Source organism: Epinephelus fuscoguttatus, linkage group LG17, assembly GCF_011397635.1.
Source record: "Epinephelus fuscoguttatus linkage group LG17, E.fuscoguttatus.final_Chr_v1".
NCBI classification, from domain to species: domain Eukaryota; kingdom Metazoa; phylum Chordata; class Actinopteri; order Perciformes; family Serranidae; genus Epinephelus; species Epinephelus fuscoguttatus.
The window spans coordinates 33,136,531-33,161,574 of record NC_064768.1 but is presented as its reverse complement, the minus strand read 5'-3'; the positions used below and the strand labels follow the sequence as shown (position 1 = coordinate 33,161,574).

Below are 25,044 nucleotides of genomic sequence, written 5' to 3'. Positions count from 1 at the left end.
GGTTTTCTCCAGGTACTCCAGCTTCCTCCCACAGTCCAAAGACATGCAGGTTAATTGGTGACTCTAAATTGTCCGTAGGTGTGAATGTGAGTGTGAATGGTTGTCTGTCTCCATGTGTCAGCCCTGTGATAGTCTGGTGACCTGTCCAGGGTGAACCCTGCCTCTCACTCAGTGTCAGCTGGGATAGGCTTCAGTCCCCCAGCGACCCTCAAGAGGATAAGCGGTTACGAAAATGGATGGATGGATGGTGGGGCAACAATTGTTTCAGTGGGGCCTCGAGCCAGTGTTTGGTTTGTCCGTTCTGGGCTACTGTAGAACAAATGGTGGACTCTGCGGAAAAGCATCTGCTTCGTATGTAGATATGAACAGCTCATTCTAAGGTAATGAAAACACAAAGATTCTTATTTTCAGGTGATTATGAACTAAAAATATTTCCATTTCTGCCAATAGACGCCCCTAAATCCTACACACTAGACCTTTGACTGAATGATCTGAATAATTCTTCATTCGCTGTCTGTTGTTCTCACTGATGTTAGAAAGGCATGAGGAGCTTTTGAAGCTTTTTTAGAACAAAAATGTTCTTAAATGATAGCTGCCTTTGTAACAGACTTTCTATGCAGTTTCAGGAGAGCTGAATCAACCCTGGAAGGGATCTGCTTTGGGGACCTCAGAATTGCATCTCTGCTCTTTGCAGATGATGTGGTTCTGTTGGCTTCATCACACTGTGACCTCCAGCATGCACTAGGATGGTTTGCAAGCGAGTGTGAAGTGGACAGGATGAGAGTCAGCACCTCCAAATCTGAGGCCATGGTTCTCTGTTGGAAACCGGTGGAGTTACTGCCCCAAGTATCTTGGGGTGTTGCTCATGAATGAGGGTAAAATGGAGCGTGAGATGGATAAGTGGTTTGGCACAGCGTAAGCTAATGATGCAGACATTTCAACAGACTGTCATGATGAAGAGGAAGCTGAGCCTGAAGGTGAAGCCTTTGATTTACTGGTCCATCTACGTCCCAACCCTCACCTATGGTCATGAGCTCTGGGTAGAGACCGAAAGAATGAGATCACAGATACAAGCAGCCAGATCAGTTTCCTCCGTAGGGTGGCTGGGCTCAGCCTTACAAATAGGGCGAGGAGCTCAGACATCAGAAGGGAGCTCAAAGTAAAGTCATTGCTTCTTCGTGTCAAAAAAGGCCAGTTGAGGTGGTTCAGGCATCTGATCAGGGTGCCTTCCAGGCACCTCCCATTAGAGGTTTTCTGGGCGTATCCAACGAGTTGGAGGCCCCGGGGCAGACTCAGAACACGCTGGAGGAATGACATATTTCATCTGGCCTGGGAACGCCTCGGGATCCCCCAGGAGGAACTGGAAAGTGTTGCTGGGGAGTGGTACCTTGCTCAGCCTGTTGCCCCTGCAGCCCAGCCCCGGATAAGTGGATGAAAATGGATGGATGGATGGATGGATGAACCAATCAATCAATTAATCAGTTAGTCCTTTGTTACTGAAGTCACTTTGTTTGGCAAAAGTGCCAAACGTTCTGTAGTCCCAGATTCCCTTTGTCTTATAATAAAATTAAATATTTGGGTTTGACAAAACATTTGATATTTGAAGACAACAAATTTGAGTTTTGGAAATTGCTCAGGATGGGGATTGCTGGCAAAGCTTAAACCGCTGGTCTAAAGGATCAAAATCATGTTGGGTCAGTAAAGGATATTCAATTTGACAGAATCCAGAAAATCAAACTGACAGGATCAGGTCCCATTCTGATAAATAACCACTATTGATCTGACACAAAAACAGATCAGTAAATGTCTCATAGGGCGTATGTTTGGCCATTGCATAATGTCTCCTGAAGCTCTGATGGAGCTATTTCAAGTCTAAAAGAAACACCCTTGGGGTTATCTTAGTTTGGGCCTGGAGACTAAACATTTGTAACAGAGGGCCTTCGTTACAGCAGTTTGAAAGACGTAGGTGACTCCATGAGCAAGTGGAGGGGTCGCAGCTAGCTCAGACATGTCTGTACTAACGGAGGGACAGAGAACAGCAAATGCTATAAAGGCTTTCAGACAGCAGAGATTACAGCAACAAAACAAAGAATAAATGACATTAGAGAGACATAAGAGACTGTTGGTAAGTTATATGAATATGGACAAAACCAAGTTACAAAGATGATAGAGACAGAATGATTTTTATTTTTATTATTTATTCATTTTATTTCAATGGTCCCCACTTTGCTGCACTTCTTTCTTTCATGGGAGCTGTACTTTTTTCAGGAATCATGATGGAACTTCATGAAGGTTTCAGTTTCTAAGAACAATTGCTGTAGTTGAGCCCAGTGTCTTAGAGCAGGGTTTGTAAACCTCAGGAACACACTCAGGAAGACAGATGAAACAAATGCTGCACGAAAGGTTGCACTGCGTGACAGAAGCTGGTGGAATTGAGGCTAGCCTGGACGTGATGTCACGACTTTGGCTGCCATTGGTTGGAAAATGTAGGATGTGGTGTTTCTGGAACTTGTCAGGATAACTTAATTGGCCTCTGCAGCATGACTTCTGACCATGTCTCTCTTAAAATCTGTCTCTCAAAATTCCCCTAACTTTAACAAGTACATACTAAAGCAGTGGCTCCCAACTGGTCCAGCCATGAGGTCCAGATTTCTCCTTAGTCACCAGTTCAAGGTCCACACAGTTTAATACATTCAGTGTCATACTTGTGTTTGGCCATGTCATTGAGCTAGTTAGCTGTTTATGTCAAGTAGCTGTCCGTTAGTCAGTTACTCTACAGCAGGAAACAGCGCGTCAAAATTAAATCTCTGTGCTAGAATTCACCGTACTTGAAAATGAAGTTATTTTTTACGAACTTGACACGTTTGCAAGTCACTTGGGATCCAATCAGAATGGACCCATGACCCACTTTTGGACCGCGACCCACCAGGTGGGAACCACTGTACTAAATCCCTTCAGTGCCACTTCCAGACTGAAAGACCCCTCAGAGGCTGTAGCTCTTTGGACTATCTGGAACCAGCAGAGTGTGCTAAAACCTAAACAATGATGCTGTGATCCTGTGGCTCATTGAGCTGGACCGAGCTCCATCACTAGGGTCAAGGGTTTCATTCCCACGGAGGTGTCCCACACATGTACTCAGATATCAGTGAGTCATATTTTTTAATTGTAGGGTAGACTGGGGTTAGATGAGCCAGTGGGTGAGTTACCTATACCCTCTCTTTCTGGACAACTGTGCACATTGGTTGTCATGAAAACATGTACTTAGGAAGTTGAGCCAGTGGTCCAACTTTACCATAAGGCAATGAAGTTAAACACAGTCTCTGAAGTAAAAAATATATTTCAATATCACATTACACATATGTTAAACACTAGAAATGCTATTTACTCAGTTCTATGTAACGTTTACCTGTTGACGGACCTCAGGGCTGCACACACAGAAAAATAAATACCGCTCATGTAAAAATAATGTTGAACAGCATGTTGCCCACACAGGCAGCTTCTGTGGTCAGTGTTGCAGCTTTAATTCATTATCATGGATGCACTCTGCTGTGTCTCATGTATTTTGGCCGTTACTCCAAAGAGATGCTATGAACTTGTATTAGCAATGTCAGATAGAAACAACATTCTTGTCCTAAACAACTGGGTTTATGCAGGTAGGGTGTGCAGGAAACAGGGTTCAGTAAAGGCTGACTTATCTTGCGCAGTTAAAATAAATATTTGACATCAGAAAAAATGAATCATGTTCCCCCATACTGTGAATATGACATACCACCATCTCTCCATACACTTATTTTGTTTTATTATATGTGACTTGATGCTAGCAGATTTTAACTCTTTCTTCATTTAGATCATTTTGTTGTTGTTGTTTTTGCTCCTCAAAACTATGCTGGTTGTCCTTTTATTTTAAGACTACCTTCATTTAACAGAATTTTTTAAAACTGATCTACCAATAAGGAAATATTAAAAGATTCCAAATATTAAACATTATTTAGTTGGTTTTATGTTGTTTAAGTTAGCTTTCAGAAAAAAAATAAGACTATTTGGAAAAGGAAAATGTATTATTAAATTATTTTTTAAGTGGTAAACAGGTAATTTTATTTATTTATTTTTTGCTTTAAAAGTCAGAAAGTCAATTTACCTTAACATGACTATTTAAATACATCTGTAAGGACATGATGTACGTTATGCTCTGATCCATTTTTAGCCATGTTATGCATCAAGTTCACCTCCTGGGCACTGTCGAGGTGCCCTTGAGCAAGGCACCGAACCCCCCAACCGCTCGGGCGCCTCACCAAGGGCAGCCCCCTCACTCTGCCATCTCTCCACCTTGTGCATGTATAGGTCCTGTTTGTGCATGTGTGTGTCTTTTGCACCTGTGTGTAATTGACAAGCAAGAGTGAAAACATTGAATTTCTCCTCAGGGGGATTAATAAAGTAAAATAAACTTAAATAAGTGCGGAATAATTTCATACAAATTTTGAATTGTATCAAAATGAAAATAAACTAATGCTCAAGCTCAAACTTCTGTTCATAAGTTCATTTTTTAACTTGTAAACAAAGAGAGAAAGAAAACTTTGTGATTAACCCTTCCAAGTGACAACAGCTGTCATGACCAGAAGAACTGATGCTTATGATTTGTTTAGTTTTTATATTTGACACTGCTGTGACAATGTTTTGCCTCATTAGGGTGGGAACCAGGCAATATGGAAAACTCAGCCTGGGTTCAGTTCATCGGAACAAATGTGTGAGTACATTTTTCTCCCCCTCTCTGCAGGGTATTGGGCTCAGGGATGGCTTCTCTGGTTATACTGCCCCCTGCTGCCCATTATGGTTTATGCAGTTGGGTCATGATTGCAGTCAGACAGTATTTCCCAGAACTGCACAGGCAGCTTGAGACTGAAGCGGGCAGCACTAACTCTGCTGCATAAAGACATCAGTCAGTCTTTAAACAGTCATATTTTTTTAATGTATTAACGTGTGATAGAAAACCATTAAGGACAATTATCAAGAACAAAATGTAAGATTTGTTTTTTAATATCACTTTAGGTTCTTCTCAGCAGTATATCCTGATGATATAATGAATTAATTTGTCCTAGACCTGGACATGAAGCAAAGAATGGATGGATGGATGAACCAGTGACAAATAATTTCATTCACTCATGTTCATTTTAGTTTTTTTGTCCATTATGAGCTGATCTCAATTGGAAAGGCTGTTCTGGTTAAAAGGAAAAAAGGCAAACTTCCCACTTGATTTGAGATTTACAGATTTTAATTTGACCGCCAGAACATACTTGGTATTAAAGAATTTCTTTTGTACAACTCTGTTTTACTGACAACACAAACTGAGCACACGAAACAAACCAACACTGAACTTTAAGACAATCTTAAGTGACTTCACATGTGAGCCTCATCCACTTGCTGCCACTTCAAAGGGGTAGTGCTGGGGGAAATCATGGATGACTTTCAGGGCTTCAGTATACAGCTCTAAATCTGTGGGATGAATGCACAGAACATACAGCAATGTAAATCATCACAGATTAATGCTGCTGTATTCATGTATTGTATGTAACTAATACTAAAGAGGACCTACCAAAGGGAATGCCCCTGTCCTCGCGCAGCATGTTGTATGTGGTGGCCATTATTGCTCCTTTGTTGGACACCATACCAATCACCTCCACAACACCGCTCAGCTCTTCTTCAAGCTAGAGGAAAAATACAACTAGATTTAATATCATTATCTTGTAACCTAATTCAGGCCTACTCCACTGGGCAACAAACTCATGGGTGCAGACAGGACATTCATTGTTGTACTGCATGTCCCAAGTTCACCAAAATTAGTTGTCAGCTCGATGTTTAGCAGGTTTACATATTGTTCTAATGCACACATCTGCACCGATCAGCCAAAACATTAAAATCACTGACAGGTGAAGTGAATAACCTCGGGTCCTGGCATTCATGTGGATGCCACTTGATGCATTCCTCCCACCCGAGTACCGTTACACACAGCAGAGCAATACCCCACTGTTTAGAAATGGCCCAAGAAAAGTGACAAAGAGCTCAAGGCTTCAACCGTCCCTCCAAAGTCCCCACAACCCAATCTGATCGAGCATCTGTGGACCTGGCATTACCCCAGACGTCCTGTGTCTGTGCCTCAACAGGTCAGAGCCAAGTAGGGCTCCTGACCTGTTGAGGCATGGACTCAGGAGTGTCCTGAGGTATTCAGCACCAGGGCGTTGGCAACAGATCCTTTGAGTCTTGTGGGTTGGGAGGTGGGGTACCAGCAAGTCCCATAGATGCTCAATCAGATTGGGATCTGGGGAATTTGGAGGCCAGTTTGACACCTTGAGCTCTTTGTCACAAAGGGCCACTCCATTCCATTTGTGCAGTGTAGCATGGTGCACTGTCCTAAGGGGGTCGCTGGCACTAGGGGGTACTGCTGTTGTTGGGGGTGTTTGGTCTGCAACCATGTTTGGGTGCGTGGTACCTGTCAAGTGGCATCCACCCAAGTTTTCCCAGAAGAACATTGCATTGTTATGACTTGATCAAAGTTATTCACTTCACCTATTAATGCTTTGGCTGATTGGTGTATGGCTTTACATTGACTGTAAGGAACAGAACATTTAAAGTTAAGCGGAGACTTGTGGGTGCCTGCAGATCCAATTTAATTCAGATATATTAAGGTGAGAGTTCAAAGGACCCCTTTGTAAATGGCCATGACACTTTTCCCCTCGCCAAAATTTAGCCTAATTTTGGAGTATTACTAGCATGACATGGTTGGTACCAATAGATACCTGAGACTGTCTAGTTTCAATAATTACCACTATCTTAGCACTGGCTTAAACAGCAGCAATTGTTTCAGGCTTGTCTGCAATTATAATATATATTCTAATGTTTCTACAGAAAGTGATTTAACATGTAGGCTAACTGGAAAATAAGGTTAAGGTGTCACGTTACTCACAGGGTCATTAAGTTCAACTGTTGCAATCTGTCCTTCTCCATCCGAGACTGTGAACGTTCTTCCTGTCGGGTGAACCTGGCGAAGAGGCACTCCATGTTAGTGACGTATAGCCATAACAAGTTACCCACTCTTGAAACAACTAAAACAACATTTTCACCCAGGCTAGCTGAAACACTACTGACCTTTTCAACCCGCCCGACGAAGCAGACCGGTCTGTTGATGTACTGCGACAGCAAAGCGCAGGTTATTCTTGGTTTCGGGACGTCCAGTATGCCTGCCATCTCACACTTTTAGCTGTTATGGCGATACTAAACTCTGGACAAAGCAATATCGCGCGGGAAATGTTTAGCACAATATTTTTGTATCACATACAACCCCACGCGGGCGGGTATGTACATTTACATTGAAAAAACCCGGCGGTTGTAATAGCGGTAAACGCGGGGCTTAAAATCGAACGCTTCCAACGTTTTTTTCCTGACACTTCCGGTGTACTCTAACAAACCATTCCCCGGAAACACCCATGGATAGTTCCGCTACATGTTGCTGAGAGCAACACATTGTATGTAGCTTTTACAGTTTCTACACGAACAGACACGGACACGGACGATATTGCGGCCGGTGACGTCAGCGTCCATAACACAACAATCAACAACACGGATGATATTGCACCTCCCGCACGGATAAGATACGGACGGAACATTAATCGGCTCATATCCTGTGGTTTACGATAGCTAAGCTAAGCTAACAGTTAGCGGGACCGTGCTCTCTGACATTAACCGAAAGGAAACAAAGTAACTGGAACTATGAACTGATTTATGACCGTATTTTAAACCTCGTGACAAGGCACAACTACAGTAAGACATTTATTATCACTTTCTAGAACTCAACAGTTAGGAATAACGTTATACAGCGAATTTAGTGGATGACAGCAGTTACCTACGTTGATTTAGTTAAAACTGAATATGTAATACTGTGCGGTTTCTTGAGTTGCAAACATATGTTCAACTATTCAGATGAAGCTTTCTCTTTCCGTTACTCTTATGCATCCTACATGTAACGTTAGTGCTGAAGCATTTGTCTCCAGGCAGTTAGCTCTGAGCGTAACTAATGTCTCCATAACTGAAATGCCAACTCAACTTGATCAAACAGATGCTGCCAGCTCACATATCGCCATGACAGTGTGTCTTAACTTGCGTTTCCTCTGTTGACAGAAGCATAATCATGTTCAGTTTCCTTGGACTCCGTAAGGACTCAAAGAAGTCAACATCCGACAAAGAAATAGATGGAGGCTTTGTCATCATTGGTGAGAAACACAGTCTTATATGAAACTGGCACACCATATATGTGTCTTTAATTTTCCATACATTTAAAGCACCAAGTATCAGTTATGTGTGTGTGTGATTGTATACACAAGTAGTGGTATGATGATGGGAACCCTTTTTTTTTAGTTTGGATGGTCATTTAGATGGTTGTTTTGATGTATTACAGCTTAAAGACTGGCAGTATTTTCTATCTACTATTGCCTCTAAGTAAGTAAAGTGATGTAATTTGAATGGAGTTTGGTGTAATCCTCCTCATGTTCCTCATATATGATGCAGTGTGTGGGGAGCTGGTCAGCCACATGGCAGAGTCACTTCAAAGATCATTAATGATGCAGAACCAGTGAATAGTTTGGTTAATTATAAATGAGCCTTCTAGTAAAGTTTAAGTTTTAACCCAGAAACTGAAAAGGTGAATGCAGCTGGGTGCTAGCTGGTTTTCAGTTGATGAGAGTCAGAATATTACAGGTGATGAAGTGCTTCATAAATATGAACAAACGGAAATCAAATGGAGTTGATTGAGACGTTGAGGGTTACAGATGGGTTGTGCCTGTGAAGGGAGCGATACAAAAGGAAGTATTCTGGCAGGAAGTTTGTGGTGGTTCACTTTTTTCCTCCTTGTCTCATGATCATGCTTTCCCGTGTGACAAAATCTCAAATATCACACATCTAACAATTTCCTTACTGTGACTTTGACACACATAAAAACATTTTCTGGAACAGAGTTTTTTCTTGATGTGGGAAACAGTAGTTTGACCAACAAAAAAAAAAACAACTCAGGCTCCCCTTACTTGCGTGTCATGGTCCATATCATTAAGGTACAGTGATCTTGAGATGACCCTATGTACAGTCATCTGTCATCACATGACTGAAATTGCATAATTAGATCACATGAGGAAATCTGAGCTATCTCTGCAGTGACTTTGCAAACTAAGGAGAGGATGAGGTACAATTGTCAAGATTCATTTGTTCTTTTTTCTTTACTTATTGATGTCATGCCTAAATCTGCAACACTGCAACCCCTGAAAATAAGTTTTATTGGCAGATACATTGGCAGTGTCACAATGAAACAAATGTGTACAAAACAATTATTATTTTAATGTTTGGTTAGTAGTTCCTGTTATTTGACATTGCTTTAGTTTCAACTCATTGTACATCCTCCCATTTTAGTATTTCCAAGCCATCTGTTTTAACCTAAAACCACAGCAATCCACACAGATCAAGGTTCATCCTAAATAAAACTTTATCTTACTCAGTTTCCCAGAGAAGTGCATTGTTTTTATTTGCCGTTTATCCTTGTCGTAGCTTTAATTGGAGGAGCTGGTGGAGCTGACACAGATGGTCAGGAGCTGCATGTTATTTTTGGCAGAAGAGAACAAGTGTCAGAGCCAGACTTTCGTTTTCAGATTGATGCAACCAACTGAGCTCACTCTCTGTTTACTGTTTAGTCATATCCTCTTATCAAGGATGGCCTTAAAATTAGCAACATGCCGGTGAAATATTAACTCAGGCAAGGCAACAGTGATACGGCATCCCAAATACAGCTCGATCGAGTCGGGTCACCTGAGGTTTCACTGGAGCTTGAGCAGACTTTAAAGTGTTGTAGTGTGCATTTGTCCATAAATGTTAAGTTTTATTTAGTCATGTTTATTTTGCCTCTGGTAATAATAGCTCTATATGTATTTTTTTGCACAGAGTGGTGACTAAGGATCTCTTAAAGGGCAGTATGAACAGATGTAGAGCTGCCAAACTGTTCCATGACTTTTCAAGGACCCATAATAAAGATTTTTTTTCTTGCCCCACTTCCCCGCACTTTTCAAACATGTCGGATTCAAACTCTATTCAAACATAACTTCAGGTAGCTGGCATATGGAAGAGAGAGACGAACCGAGGGAGAAAGTGACAAAACGTATGCTATTCTAAATGTTGTCACACATCGACGCATATCTAAGCTACCTTTAGTCGACAGCTACAGAAACTTAATTTGCTGTTATCTAATATTTAGTGGAAGGTTTATCCATGGAGAATTATTTTAACAATTTCATTATAAACAACACAATTCCATAACTTTTCCAGGCCTGGATGATGTGATTGTAAAATTCCATGACTTCACCAGGTTTTCCATGACTGTGGGAACCCGAAACAACAACAGCCACTTCTGAGCTCGCAAGCTACATGCTAAAACATCTTTTAATGTTTTATGTGGCATTTTCCTTTACAGGGATTTAGCCATTTTAATGCCAGTGGCACCTCTCCACAAAAACAAGGTCGCTCCTGACATGTTTGGCACCTAATGGCACCATCACTGCATCCTGGCCTTAAAGGAGAAATCCTGTATTTTGCACTTTGAGCCCCATTTCTGGGTTGTTTATGATGAAATAGAGTGGCTGAGACCAAAATAGTGACAATTGCTCCTTTTCAGAGTATTTGGCTTTCCCCTGCCTGGCTTAATACTGCTGCCTATGGCCATGTGTGAACCTGTCCTAAAACCACCCTAAACGTTCGTTTTCAAAGCCATGAAACTCACTGAGTGGTCAGTGGTGTTCGTTGATGTTCTGACATAAAAGTCGTAGCAAACTGTGGTTTCCGTCCGTGTTTTCGCTATTCATCTCGATTGTGGAGTTGCCTCACACCCGTGTGTAAACTTCCGCTTGATCGTTCCTTTGACCCTGCAGCACTATACACTCCAGCCCACTTGATGGCGATAATGCGTCTTTATGTGGGTGTCGCCAACCGGCAGGAAACCATTGCAATGTAATGGGACACAGAGAAGAAGAAGGTTGGCGTTGTGTTCAAAGGCATCGTACTGCGAATGTTATTTACAAGCGAGTAATCCATTGTGCGGTTAAACTTATTACAAAACTTTTTCGTTCGTTCTTGTTCTTCCTCCAGGCGCGCTTCACTGTTGAGCCGGCACTTTCACTGAGCTAAAAGACTACAATGACTTGTCATAAACAACCCCCTTTCTGTTTCTGGTGGCGGATTACTATCAACGGACAATGAGGCTTCTATGGAAAACCAATGGGGTAGACAAAATGTCAAATAAATCATCACAGAAACCACAGTTTGCTACGATTTTTATGTCAGAACATCAATGAACACTACTGACCACTGTGTGACTTGCAGGGGAAAGACAAATTCTCAGAAAATTAGCAATTGTCACTATTTTGGTGTTAACCACTCTATTTCATCATAAACAACCCAGAAATGGGGCTCAAAGTGCAAAATACCAGACTTTTCCTTTAATGCTCCCCGAAACAACTGCAGTTGGTTTAAATAAATACAAACAACCCCAAGTGTTTTTTCCCTTGGTGGGGAATTATGTTGGGTTCAGGTAGATGTTCCTCCAGCACTGGCACAGAGTGAGATAGGTCTGGCTACGCAAGACTATAATGAGCAGATTTTTAAGTTTATTTATTATGTTATTAAGTTTATTTTATGTGGATAAAATCCACATGACACAAATGATTTACAAATTGTCGTCCTTTTTATTCATACAACAATCTATGAGTAATTCCCTGCTGAACAAACACCATCAGTATTTTAACCTCACAGTTATCTTTTCATGTGGGAAAAACACCTGCGGCAGCAATGAGAGTAAACATGGCAGACAGCTTGTGAGAAACTTTTCCTAAGCTGGGGGTGGATCAGATGATTGAAGATATGATCTATCTATGCACACAAATAGAGCGCTTTAGAGATCGTTAAATCCCTGAGGAGAGCACTCCTCCTGCATCAGCTGCCGTGGAGACACATGGTGCTGAGATCACACACAATGACATCAGTGTGAATGATTTCACTCTGCAGACAAACTCAGTTTGGCCCTGGAGAGGAAGACAAGGATAACAGTATTACCTTTTCACTTTCTCCTCCCATCAGTGCCTCCACTCGCACGTTGTTTCAGCCACTTCACGAGGGAGATCTAATTAATTGGCTCAGTGACAGCAGGCTGCTGCCAGGCCCCCAGCATAACCTTAAAATAGGTAGGGACGGGCACTAAGAATAAATGACAGTCCAGCTGAATTTATTTCTGTGTCCTGGCACATCTGTATCTTGTTTTGCTAACATGTTTTAGATGTATTTGAGATGTTGTGTTAATGTGAACACTAAGCAGCCAACCACAGGTGTGTGTAATCACAGGATTAAAGCAAAATGAGGGCCAATATAAAACTGCTCAGATTTGGAAGCATAAACTTCACGTCAGAATACTTAATACAGTGAAATAGTGTTTGCTCACTCTCAGCAGTCCTAATGCTTCTTAATCCATTAATGTGACCAGAAAAGCACTTGTACAGAACAAATAATCCCCCTCATTGACCTGCTGTGTGCTGAAGGAAAAACATTATTAATCAGCACAAAATCTATTTTCTTGTGTGATGTTTCAGTCATGCTAGTGGCTCTATGAGGCTAAAATACTGATGGAAAACTTTTGTTTGTATTTATTTAGCTGTCTTTGTGAATTAAATTGTGCTGGTTACTGTATCTGTGATCTGAAGAGTGAGTTGTACGATGTGTTTGGCAGTATTACAGTGTTTTGTTATGAGGATGGTGTAAGCACAAAGTTCAGTATGTTCAGCTACTTGTAAGATTTCATGACATCATCTCAGTAGTTGCAACAATTTGTCTTATGGGAACATAAATGTCTCTGCATGGCTGGCAAGACATTTCACTGTGAACCAGACGTCAACCTCATGGTGCAGCAGTTAGGGGAATCACCAAAAGTGATTAGAAACATCATCTGAGAATTACTTTAGTAACATCCATTCAATAGAGGTGAAGATATTTGACTTGATAAGTGAAGCTGACATGCTGGTGACCCTCTGCATGGCAATCTTTTCGAATATTCTTTTGTCTAAAGTGGTGGATTAGCCGACATCGCCATCCCCATAGCTACACTGCTAGCATGGTCAATCAGTCTTTTAAGTGTTGCTGCTATCAGGAGAAAGCTGGAATTACGAACTTTAGAAATTTAAGATCAAGTATAGACTGTAAGAGCTGGTAAGAGGTTACTGTATATTAAAGGGAGAGGTCAGAGAAATCGGCATGGTCTTGTGTTGCAGGTCTGTGAGTGTACAGTTTGGCCGGCAAAGTGTCTTTTATCAGAAATGAAGCAGGCAATATCAAACATTTCTGAAAAAAAACATTGATATATGGATAATTTCTGATCATTATTATCATTACCTAGCCAGACCCAAATCTAGAAAGATTTAGGGTCTGGCTATGAGTAATGAAAATGGCCCAACTCGAGGGGCGACACCAAACATGCATTTGTAAATATCACTGCACACAATTAGATAACACTACGACCAATCAGAACAATACACGGGGTGACATATCCAGAGCTTAGCTACCAGCGAAGCTAACTGGTAGATTAGACTCTTGCCGTATCCAGTCAGCAAAACAGCAAAAACTTCCTTCTTGCAAAGGAAAGACTCGAGCGCCGTCTTCTGTTCCTCTTTTAGAGAAAAAGCCAAGTCTAACTCGTTCATTGTAGCGGCCAAAGCCGTTTCAAACAACTGGTGTTCATCTGTAGCCATCTTGCAATGTTTACTGACTGATTCCGGACTTCGTTGTCGCAGCGCTGTCATCATCTGTTTAGCTCGCCTCTGGCCCACCTATATCAGATACACCGATGTGATTGGTGCAGCTCGATTTCATGGGCATAGGTAATGAGCATCATTACTGATTGCCAGAGTGACTCGCTGAGCGAATTCAAATTGTGCTCTCGTGAGAACTCTGGATTTCCAGGGTAGTAATTATTACCAATGTTAATACTTTGAATGTACTGTGATGTACCGTGGTAGTATTAGGTATTTTTCAGAGGCCTTTCCATAGGAAAAAAAATCTAGGGGAATCACTTAAAGGGACAGTTCACCCCAAAATCAAAAGTACATATTTTACCCTTCACTGCTTGTGCTATTCATCAATCTAGATTGTTTTGGTGTGAGTTGCGGAGCGTTGGAGATATGGTGCTCAAAGTGCCAAAAAATACATTTGAAAAACTCCACAGCAATGTCTCTTTCCAGAAATCATGACCCGGTTACTTGAGAAAATCCAAACACCTTGTGATAAGCAGTTTCATGTAAGAACTATTTTCTTTCTACCGAACTACACCCACCAACGGCATCACCTTGCAGAGGGCAGCACGCATCTACTCATGGAGGAGGGGACTGACATATTTTTGATTTTGGGGGATGAACTGTCACTTTAACTGTCACGATACAGGAAGACTAAAGTTAAAATAGTTTTTAAAGTCTATAAAATATCAAAAAATAGAAATGCTCATCACAATATCCTGAGCCAGAGGGACGTCTTCAAATTGCTTATTTTGTCAGACCAAAAGTTGTTCTACCCAAAAATTGCACATTAAAAAAGCTGAAATGAATATTCTGTTTAATCGACAAATTTCAGTTCTAGTCACTTCCATATTTCCATATATATGGGAGCTTTGAAGGGTCAAACTAGGGCTGCAACTTACAAATTTTCAAATATTGATTAATTTGTTAACTGTTTTCCGAAGGATTAATCGTTCTGTCAATAAAAGGTCAGAAAGTAACGAGGTGACAAAATCAAAGCAGCAAAACTACATACAGTGGTGGAAAAAAGTTTTTGGACACCCCATGCATCTGTGAAATATTGCATTAAGAATCACTCTTAGGTCTTCAAGTGCAATTTCTTTTAGTACAGTCACAGCCAAAATACTAAATAAATCCTAAAAAAGCCATTAAAAACGTAAAATTGATTGGTTCCATAAAAATACATAAGAAATTTTGAGTATTGGGTCATTTTGGTACCAGTGATGAAGGTCGTTCTTTTTATTAAAAGACACAATTTTTGTTGCCAAGCTTCATGTCTACATAAAGCCAGCACATTTGAAAGTTCTTCAGACACAAAAATGGCTAAAACAAGGAACCTAACGCAGGAAACACGCCTGAAGATAAAGATTCTCAGCCAGGAAGGGTACAGCTGCCGCCAGATAGCCAGGAAGTGCAGATGCAGTCCTTCAGCAGTTGGATACACTCTGCAGAAATACAGACGAACCAACAGCTTGGAAGACAAACCAAGATCTGGGCGTCCAAGGGTTTCTTCAGCAAGAAATGACCGCATCCTGATCCGCATGTGCAGGCAAAACCGCCGAATGACATCACAGGAGCTTCAGCAGCAGTGGTCAAACCAAACTGGTGTCCAGTGTTCCACCCGCACTGTACGTGGCCGACTTTTAGATCATGGCTTAAGGTCCTACAAGGCTATCAAGAAGCCCCTGATCAATGAGAGACAGAGGTTAGCCCGGCGTCGTTGGGCAGCCAGGAATTGGAAGAAGATTTTGTGGTCAGATGAGTCCAGTTTCCAGCTTTATCTTCCTCCTACTAATGTGAGGGTACGCAGAAGGCCAGGCGAAGCATTATCTCCAGCATGTACAGTACCTACTGTCAAGCATGGTGGAGGCAGTATCATGGTTTGGGGATGCATGAGTGCTGCTGGTGTTGGTCATCTCACTGTCTGTGATGGCACATTGAACTCTACCAAGTATTGTACCATTCTCGAAACCCACATGCTCCCTTCTGCGCGTGCACTGTTCCGTCGAGGTAAAAACTGGATGTTTCAACAAGATAATGCTCCTTGCCACACATCCAAGGCCAGTAGAACTTGGCTGCAGGAGCACAGTATCCAGGTCTTAGAGTGGCCAGCTCAATCCCCGGACATGAGCCCCATTGAAAATCTGTGGTGGATTATCAAAAGGTCTGTTTCAAAGCATAAACCAAAGAATTTAGAAGAATTAAAAGCAGTAATTCAAGAAGAATGGGACAAGATTACCCCTCAACAGTGTGAAAGGCTCGTGGGGAACATGCCAGCCAGGATTAGAGCTCTACTACGTGCCGTCTACTACGTCTACTACGTGGCAGGACTACTAAATATTAATTTGATGATGTGATGGTTTATTTATTTTTTGTTCAGTTTTGAACACATTCTCTGTTATTTGTTGACTTTGATACCGACAATGTTGAGAACTGACATATTGAAACTGTCAAGAATTTAGTTTTGTTAGTTTTTCTTGTAAACAATAAACAAAAAAATATCATTTGTATTTGTTTGTATCTGTCTAATGCAGCCACACCTTTTGAAACACAAAAAAGATTTTTCCACAAATATTTCATGATAATATTTGAGATTGTGTAAAATTTTAAGGGTGTCCGAAAACTTTTTTCCACCACTGTATTTGAGAACCTTTCTATCAGTTATCAGTAATCGTTTCAGATTTTAGCAGTGTTTTGCATGTAGCCCCTTTACTTTATATCACTTTAAGTTATTTGTCGTCTGCCTGCTTTCAAAATTTAGCACAGTGTTTCACATATTCTGACACTGTGCAAGCAGCGGCTGGTATCCATGTATTTTAGTGCAGTAGGAAAAACAACTAGCATGATTAAGATTTGATAACCAAAGAGCTGAGCTGAAGTTTGTTTTAATGATGATTTGTTTCAATGACATCTTGTTCCTTTAATACATATTTTAGTGACTTCTCTCTGCCATTGTTTCTTGTACAGGTGAGACGGTTGAAGAACAGAGGAGGAAGATACAGACCATGAACCTCACACAACCATCAACAAACGTCATAGTGCAGCCATCAAGGGTGAGCATGTTGAGGTTCTCAGTTGGTGATATGAGGTTTACCCTGTGGCACTGTAATCAGCATTGTGGAGCTCAATAATCAGAGCAACAAGAGGAAGAATACATATTGTTTTATCACAGGAAACTGCCAGGAAGTCTTGTTTTTTCGTACACACACTGAGTGATTCAACTCTGAGACCAGTAGCATCCCAGCTGGCCTTGCCCCGCATGGTTCATAGAACAATCTCCACTGCTGTGATGTTGACAGGTGCTGGGGGCTCGGGCTGAGCCAGCGTGCCAGAATGTGCCACGACCATTCACCACGCTGGCTGTAAAACTGAGCAGAGTTAGAAGCCTCCAAAGAGCTCCGCTGGCCTCCTGACTATTGTTACATACACGTATGAGCCTTAATACTTCAGTGCTAATTGCTCAGTTTCTAATTAAGGACATTTTTGGGCACAGTGGTGTGTGTGTGTGTCTCTGTGTGTGTGCACACATTTGGTCCATATGGCATCCTGGAGAGACCACATGTCACACAGTTAGCGAGTGGCTCATCCCTCCAGTTTTAATCACATGGTGCAACAGGAAGCACTGAGATGCAGCAGCATTATAACCTCCCTTCAAAGCCTACGTGGTCAAAACACAAACTCAAACATAGACACATGAAAAGCAGCATTCCCAACATGGAGCTATGGCAGTAACTAACAGTGGGGGGTTATTATCTTGCAAAACGGGTTAAAAATATCCTCATGTACATGGAAGCTAACTTCTAAAAACTGAAGCTTAAGAACAACATACGCAAACAAAACCAGGAAAAGACAACACTTATTATGCCATATTACAATATTAGGATAGGGGTGGGTGATAAATTAGTCATACTCGATGTATTATGGCTGGTTCCATGTGGGGTGTATAAAATGATACAAACATGGGGGATAAATTGTCACGCCATTATTTGAAGCTACTAGCATGAGACTCACTTTGGTGTTTTGGTTCTCTCCTTCTCACAAACATGACAAGTTACACATACTCCCCAGCCGCACCAGGCCACTCTTTCCTGGGTGATAGTGTGATCAGGGGAAGTGTGTGGGTGCCTTCTGAATTTTTACTACAACTTTATATTTTCAGTAGGTACTGCAGCTGCTCTTAAAAAGTACACACACAATTGGGACATACTACTGTCTTATAACATTACATCCTGAACTTTGACCCTCTTGCCCATATATCCGTTACCTTGGAGATGAAACAAAACAGCGTTCGTCGAGTTTGCAAGAGATGGAGGTCAACCCAGAGATTACTGATGTTGTTACTTTGCAATGTATGTAGTTTAACTTTTAAATTATGACTGCATAGATTGTAGATTCTAACATATTCACGGCAGTAAAATTACATCTGCATTTCTGTGTCATTGCTATGTTGTTAATCGTTGGTAACTTTATGATTAGTTTATTCATTTAAACAATTAATACTTCTGTTATCACCAGTCACCAGTTACTTGAATGCGCTGTCATCCATCATTGCGACTTCTGAGAGCTGTTGATCAACTGTTAATCAGTAGTCAAGCTGTCATCTGTTTGTGCCCCAGTCAATGTGACGTATCTTCTGCTTCGCCAAGGATTGTGGGTCTGAATAGCCAGAGTAGCATGCTGGCTTGCATATTACAGGTTAAAACCAGATTTAGTAGAACATCCTGGTATTTCTGGCATACTGCATTTGACATACTATGTAATGGGACCATACTAAATCTTGTCTGGAATACTTTATAGCCTGTTAGTATGGGTGTTGGAACACAAAGTGTGTTTCTGTATGTGCAGGGCTTCAGACTGAGACCATTTTGTTGCGTTATGTGACCATGGAGCAGCACTGTGACCTGCAAATGTTATTAATATATGAACTGTAGAGCTGTTACTCGAGTCCCGCTCACAGAGAATAATTCCTCACGTTTCACAGCATCGCTTTATCAGTTTGACTTGCAGCTAACGGCTAACATCTAGCTGTTGACAGGAAGCTTTAGGTTCGCTACAGAAACGTCAACACTTGTGCTAGAAAAAAAAGAACTGAAAATGTGTATGTAGAACTACTATCATTAACTCTGTGTCTCCTTTTCCTCACAGCCCTCCTGTAAGGCTCCAGCCCCTCCCACTGACATAAAGTACCCTGTAGCTTTCCCCACAGCAGCGCCAACAGCAGGGACCTGCTCAGGGTCCTCATCAGTGGAAGCTGCTTCTACTCTCCCAGATCTGCTCGGAGACGTCCCCTTCACTTTGGCTCCCCACGTCCTGGCCATGCAGACGGGGCTCCCTCTGATTCCTGACGTGCTGCTGTCCCGGGACATAAACTACAACCTAGCTAATTTTCAGTATGACTTCACTTTAGAGAACTCTGTGCTCCATAATGCCTAATCTGTTACAATTTTGTTATTAGTCCACTCTGTGGGGAACTTGGCTGATTGTTGGTCATGTGAGAGGCTCCAGCTCTACAGTGTAGTAGCATAATGAACAAGTAGCTGACACAATTGCATTGCACATAAAATAAGCTGTAGAACTGCGGATTAAAACTTCTGTTACTAACTAATAATCCATTTTTAATGTCGAGGCATTGAAATGAAATGACATACATTGGAAAGGACACAAGGAAGCATGAGAATATCACTGGCTGTACAACTGATGACTGAAAAGTTCTAACTTTACAGCTTTATAGGAACTGAACGGACTTGTGGTTTACTTGTTTCTTGTGGTACTCTCAACATGAACATGGTTAGCGCACCTGCTGTTTACTTTCATTACGGATATGAGCCTGGTTTTCTTGGTTAAGACATCGTGATTGTCTTGTCTTTAGGCACATTGCAGATACAGTGAAGTACAGTGTGTTATCACTGCTGTTGTGATGTTGACGGACTGTGGACAGGGTAATTAAGGTTTATTACTGCTTGGGTTTCTTACAGTTATGATCAAGAAATTTGCTGAGATCTGGGAACATTGGTACAGAAAGTTGGAAGGGTAAAGCCAAAAGGGAACACACCTGAAATGTTGGTGCCAACTGTGCACACAACGACCAAGACCAAGACTTTGGTCATTGAACTGTCATAGATGGTTTACAACGGTCATGTTTTATAAAGTTTGGGTAATAATGTTACCCTTCACCTTTGTCTTCTCTTCCTAACGCTAACCTGATAACCTTGTTTACAACCAGATCTGTTCATGTGATTACAAGAATTCTGCTACCAGCACCGTACCTGGCAGGTCCATCCAAGATATTGGGTTTTAGGCCATTTTTTTGTGTATTGGTTTGAGTTCATGTTTGGTTATTTTCAAATATATTTTATTAGAGATTCCTCTCTCCAACTGTGCCAATCTTCTGGGTCTGTGAGGGTCAGCTGTTCAAGTAGATGCCTAGAGGAAATAGCAGAAAAAACAGTTATAGCCAATTATTATCAAAGCGAAGGTAAAGCCAACTCGTTCTCATTTCCAGTTTGTCAAAAACTTTAACGTCACTTTGTCACACACCTTTGGTACGCCCTTTTGTCATGCCCATTCGCCACGCCCATTTGTCATGCCCTTTTGTGTGTTATATTGACACTAAAGGCACCCTTTGGTGTTATTATGAAAGGCATCAGGCTTTCAGCTAACTTCATTGTCAGCCAATCGCGACAATACTTTGTGCTGAGAGTGCTGATGTAGTTTAAAGAGCAAAAACAAATAAGCAGAGACAGTCAAACAAAACTGGACTTTCACCCAGGAGACAGCTGTTTGTGTCCCACGAGAAACCAAAGATCAGTGTTGTTTTAACGTAACATTTACGTAATTTACATTGGTTGTTGCCCACTGATATCACTCACATGACGCTTTTACATTATGCAACAAAAGTATTTTAACCCAAAACATAATGATCTTTTTTGTACACCTTACCAAGTAGGTTTGTTGCCTAAACCTAACAGCCACCGTTTCACAATATTTAACACATGTTACAATGTGTTTCAGCTGTATGTCACATCGATGCGCCCTGTGCGTCGCTATGAGACGCCAAGGGGCATGACAAAGCATCAGTATTGGATGACCTGGAAATGAGAATGGGTATGTAAACCATAAATATAGCTTCAGGGCTCAGGTCAAGTTCCAGTCTCAGATTTGGAGTGCCAGTCAGCTGTAGTTGGGTTTGGTCTTAAAGACTCAGGTACGAGCCACTTTCAGGTCTCTGTTTTAGGTCTTCTGACTGCTTGTGTGTCTTACCCTGTCAGGCCTCCATTTTGCCAGATCTCAGCAGTTAACTTGAAGAGTACAGTCTATTTATTAAGGATATGAATGGTGGCCAAAACTATCAAAATAAAACCCAGGTTGGACTTAATTAGAATTATCCTTTAAGTTAATGTTGATATTTTATCGCGCAGGCTTCAGGTTATTTGAAGATGTGGCACCTCGATGATGAAGCAATAACTTTTATCAAAGCTTAGTACTTGGACAACAAATAGCCTACCTCCCATTGAGCTAAACCCAAGTGTTCAACAGAATCATTGGATGGAGGAAAGTACTTATTCATGGCAGGTCTGGGAATCATCTGTGTACAAAGAGCAAGAGATTGTTTGAATGATGATGTGAAAATGAACGGTAAGACAGTTTTTACTAACTACAGCTTTTGTGTAATACTTTAATATGCGATTTATATATTTGATGTAGCACCTTCTGCCATAATTAAGGTTTTGACTCTTGGTGACTACAAATCACCACCATGATTGAATTTCTCTTCCTGTATGTGGCCTTCCGTTTGACCCAGCATATTCTTTGGCCAGCATTAGTTTATTGTATTATTTATGCTGTTTGCATTTCAATTAGTATTTGCTTTCTTGTGTTCATGGCACACATTTTTGTCAAAGTCAAATATAGTTTATTCTGATATGATATTTTTGTGTTTCAAGTGTCTGGGATTCACCATACACATTGCTTTGGCTAGAAGTCTGCAAAGAGGTTGGTGCTTAGCCCTGACATACTGTAATTCTCAAATAGAGCAGCCTTTACAGACCTCAATGGTAGTCTCAGCATCTCCTCCATACTTGGATTAATTCATGATAATATACGATACTTTCCACAGCAGTATATCCATCAGCTAAACAGTAGAGTCATGTCTCTTCTTTAAAAAGAAAAGCTTTTATTCATTTGCAATGTTCAGCTCCTTCTGCTTTGTGCTTTTTTTATTGTGAAGTTACTATTAATAAAAGTCAGCATTTCCTCTTCTGTTATTTCACATTTAAAGTCCTCCAGGCTTCCCCTTCCTGGTAGGCTTTCAAAGTTTTGAGTTTTACTGACAGGGGTTAAACTTTGAATGGTTCCTTGTTTGATTCGCTCAACATTAGTCTTGAAAATTCCCCTACTGTTTGTTGTGACGGTCACGTGACAGTAAGCCAACCTTCAGTTTTAATCCGGTTACAGTCTCAGAGGTGCAGAAAGTCCTCAAATTTAGACACTAGACAATTTGCAGGTCCTGAACTTGAAGCTGATTTAATGGACCACTTTTGACACATCGTTTTGAACTCTCACTGGACATTCCCCTTATATGGGAATCCACTTTTGTTCTTCCGTTGTTTGCTCGTCTGTCCTGGTTATGGTTATGCCGAAATAGGCAATCTTGCAATACACTCTCCACTTGTAGTGACTACAGCATTATTATTTTTTGATTGTTACCTTTTTTATTACAATTTAACTGTTTCAGTTTAAAATTTCCCAACACAGACTTTCAATTTTATGCAGATGATACTGTGCCGTATTGCTCTACATCTGCACCAAACCAGGCTCCTTGTCAGCTACAACTTGCTTTTAATACCCGACAGTGTACCCTGTGTGATTTAAAGAAGCAGTGTGGAGGATTTAGTGGCATCTAGCAGTAAAGACTGCAGATGGCAACCGGCTGAAACTTCTCCCGTTTGCTAACCCTGAACTCCTTTGTTAATTGTTCAGGAGATTTTTACCAGGAGCTCAGCACCTGCTAGTATGGGCTCATCTTATTTCTCTGGTAACTTATGATCTAGGGGTTCAGGAGGTTTTTAAATCATGACTGACCCTAATCTTTGAGCCAGTGTTTGGTTTGTCTGTTCTGGGCTTCTGTAGAAACATGGCGGTGCAACACAGACATGGGCTTCCTCCATGGGTGAAGACCTGCTCCCCATGTAGATAAAAAAAGCTCATTCTAAGGTAACGAAAACACAACAATTCTTATTTTCAGGTGATTTTATTCTAAAGAAAACATACTTATTATATTAGATTCTTTTTTTGTCAATGTATCCTCCTAAATCCAACACACTGGACCTTAACTCACCAAACATTTCAGTGAGCCCTGGTGCACGGAAGCATCTGCATTTGATGTGTTTCACCTCTCTTTAATTCAAGTTTTTCCTTTAGTGTTTCCCTTGTCTGTCCATGATGCTGACAGCCTCCTTTATTCTTGCTGGTTATTACTTGAGTCATCGTCTTTATCTGAATATCTTTTTTACAGTACTTGATTTAATGCTGGTTTATTGCTGGTAAACACTATAAAATATAGGGGGTTTAACTTGAGCAATTATTCATCTGCAGGTCTTGATTACATCGATGTGTGCATCCTGGTTTGAATTACATTATCAACAGATCAAATGAAGTTTGCTCAGTTGATGTGCTTACATAACCAGGGTGATATTCTTTAGTTATTCTGTAAATATGAACTTTTAAAATGATGATAGATCTTTTGCTTAGACGAGGAAATACATTTGCATAGAGTCAGGATTTTACCCAGTAAAATACCTTTTGATTGTTTGTACATGATCAAATTTGGTCTCTTCAAACCTAATGTGCCTTTAACATACAGTCAATATACCTTTCAAATTGTCTTTTAGAAGTTAGCATTTAGTCACCTGTTAACTCCCACTGAAATCTCTCTCTGAAGCAATCTTATACCCTGAGTTAAAGTACGCATCTGCTGGTGCTGGAAATGTTTTCAGTTGGTTGTAACTGTGGACAGAAACTTACTTTACAAATAAATTTGAAGAGCATTGTCTAACTTGTGACTGTCTGTGTATGAGGGAAATGTTTTTTCACTGACTATATATCACATTAAATACATTTAAATTATGATTTATTATATGTTATAATTTAAAATATACATATTTTTACCTCTCAGGATTGAATAGATGAAGTAATATTGTTAAAGTGGTAAGAAATATAAAGTTACAGATATTAATTAACCAATTCACTTTGTGATGCAGTTATTGTAACCAGCATGTACTGTATGTGTTCAAGTTAATATGCCATGGTGTGGTTGCGAGTCATGTGACTTGGACTCAGACTTGTCATGAATGTGATGCATTTAAGAACGGCCCCGTGACTGTGGTCAACAAAAATCAGCGAAATGCATAATGTGCAGGAATATCACACCATGACACACTGGAATGGGTTTCTTTTTGAATGTTTATTTGAAAGTAATAAATACAAAATTTAAAAGGCATTCAAAGCAGAATGACTTGTGTAGGGCTGAAACACAAGTTTTAGGACTTGGGCTTGACATTGGCCTTAATTTGTGACTTGATTTTTTTAATGTTAGATTTGGTCTTGACCTTGACGGTCACAGGACAAACACAGGCCCATTTTTCTCTTTAGGAAAGAAAGTAAACATAAATAAATAATAGTAATAATAATAATGATAAATAAGGAGAAAGCTCTGTTTCTAAAACTTATTTTATTCAGAAGATTCTGTCTTGTTTTTTTATACTTTAAATGTAAACCTGACGTTTATTGTGCTAGGACTGTTTTTATTTATGGTTAGGATACCTGTAATTTTTCCACAAAGTTCAATGTGTCTGTATGCTAAAGCTGTAGTATGTAATTCTGGAGAAAGGTAGTTGATTGTTGAGTCTCATTCCCAGGTAATAAAATATTGACGCTTAGGGTTGGTGGTTCAGGTTGACCACTTATCCAAGGTTGTCATTATTTGACGACCTGGAGATGAGACTCAGCGATCTTTCTCCAGAACTGCATACTGAACCTTTAAAGCGTTCTACTTTGAAAACTAAATATTGTTATAATGGTATTGAAATGTATGTTGGTGATTTTATTGGATGGACATCGGGGCAGGCTATAGCAATGCTTCTCAAACCTTTTTGTGTCAAGGACCCTTAAACTATTACTAAGACCAGAATTT

At 40.6% G+C, this 25,044-nt stretch overlaps 2 protein-coding genes across 2 annotated transcripts; one reads left to right on the top strand and one right to left on the bottom strand.

The window, feature by feature from the left end:
* Nucleotides 1–5,251: 5,251 nt before the first annotated feature.
* Nucleotides 5,252–7,292, bottom strand: rpa3 (replication protein A3). The gene is made up of 4 exons (XM_049602782.1): nucleotides 7,141–7,292; nucleotides 6,959–7,033; nucleotides 5,591–5,702; nucleotides 5,252–5,490 (listed from the first exon to the last, which is right to left on the bottom strand). The coding sequence occupies exons 1-4, from the start codon at nucleotides 7,237–7,239 to the stop codon at nucleotides 5,408–5,410; spliced, it is 369 nt and encodes a 122-aa protein (XP_049458739.1). The 5' UTR covers nucleotides 7,240–7,292; the 3' UTR covers nucleotides 5,252–5,407.
* A 249-nt stretch (nucleotides 7,293–7,541) lies between these two features.
* Nucleotides 7,542–23,907, top strand: umad1 (UBAP1-MVB12-associated (UMA) domain containing 1). The gene is made up of 4 exons (XM_049602781.1): nucleotides 7,542–7,812; nucleotides 8,170–8,261; nucleotides 16,821–16,906; nucleotides 18,999–23,907. Exons 2-4 carry the CDS (start codon nucleotides 8,180–8,182, stop codon nucleotides 19,284–19,286), a joined length of 456 nt encoding a protein of 151 aa, XP_049458738.1. The 5' UTR covers nucleotides 7,542–7,812; nucleotides 8,170–8,179; the 3' UTR covers nucleotides 19,287–23,907.
* The last annotated feature ends 1,137 nt before the right edge of the window (nucleotides 23,908–25,044 follow it).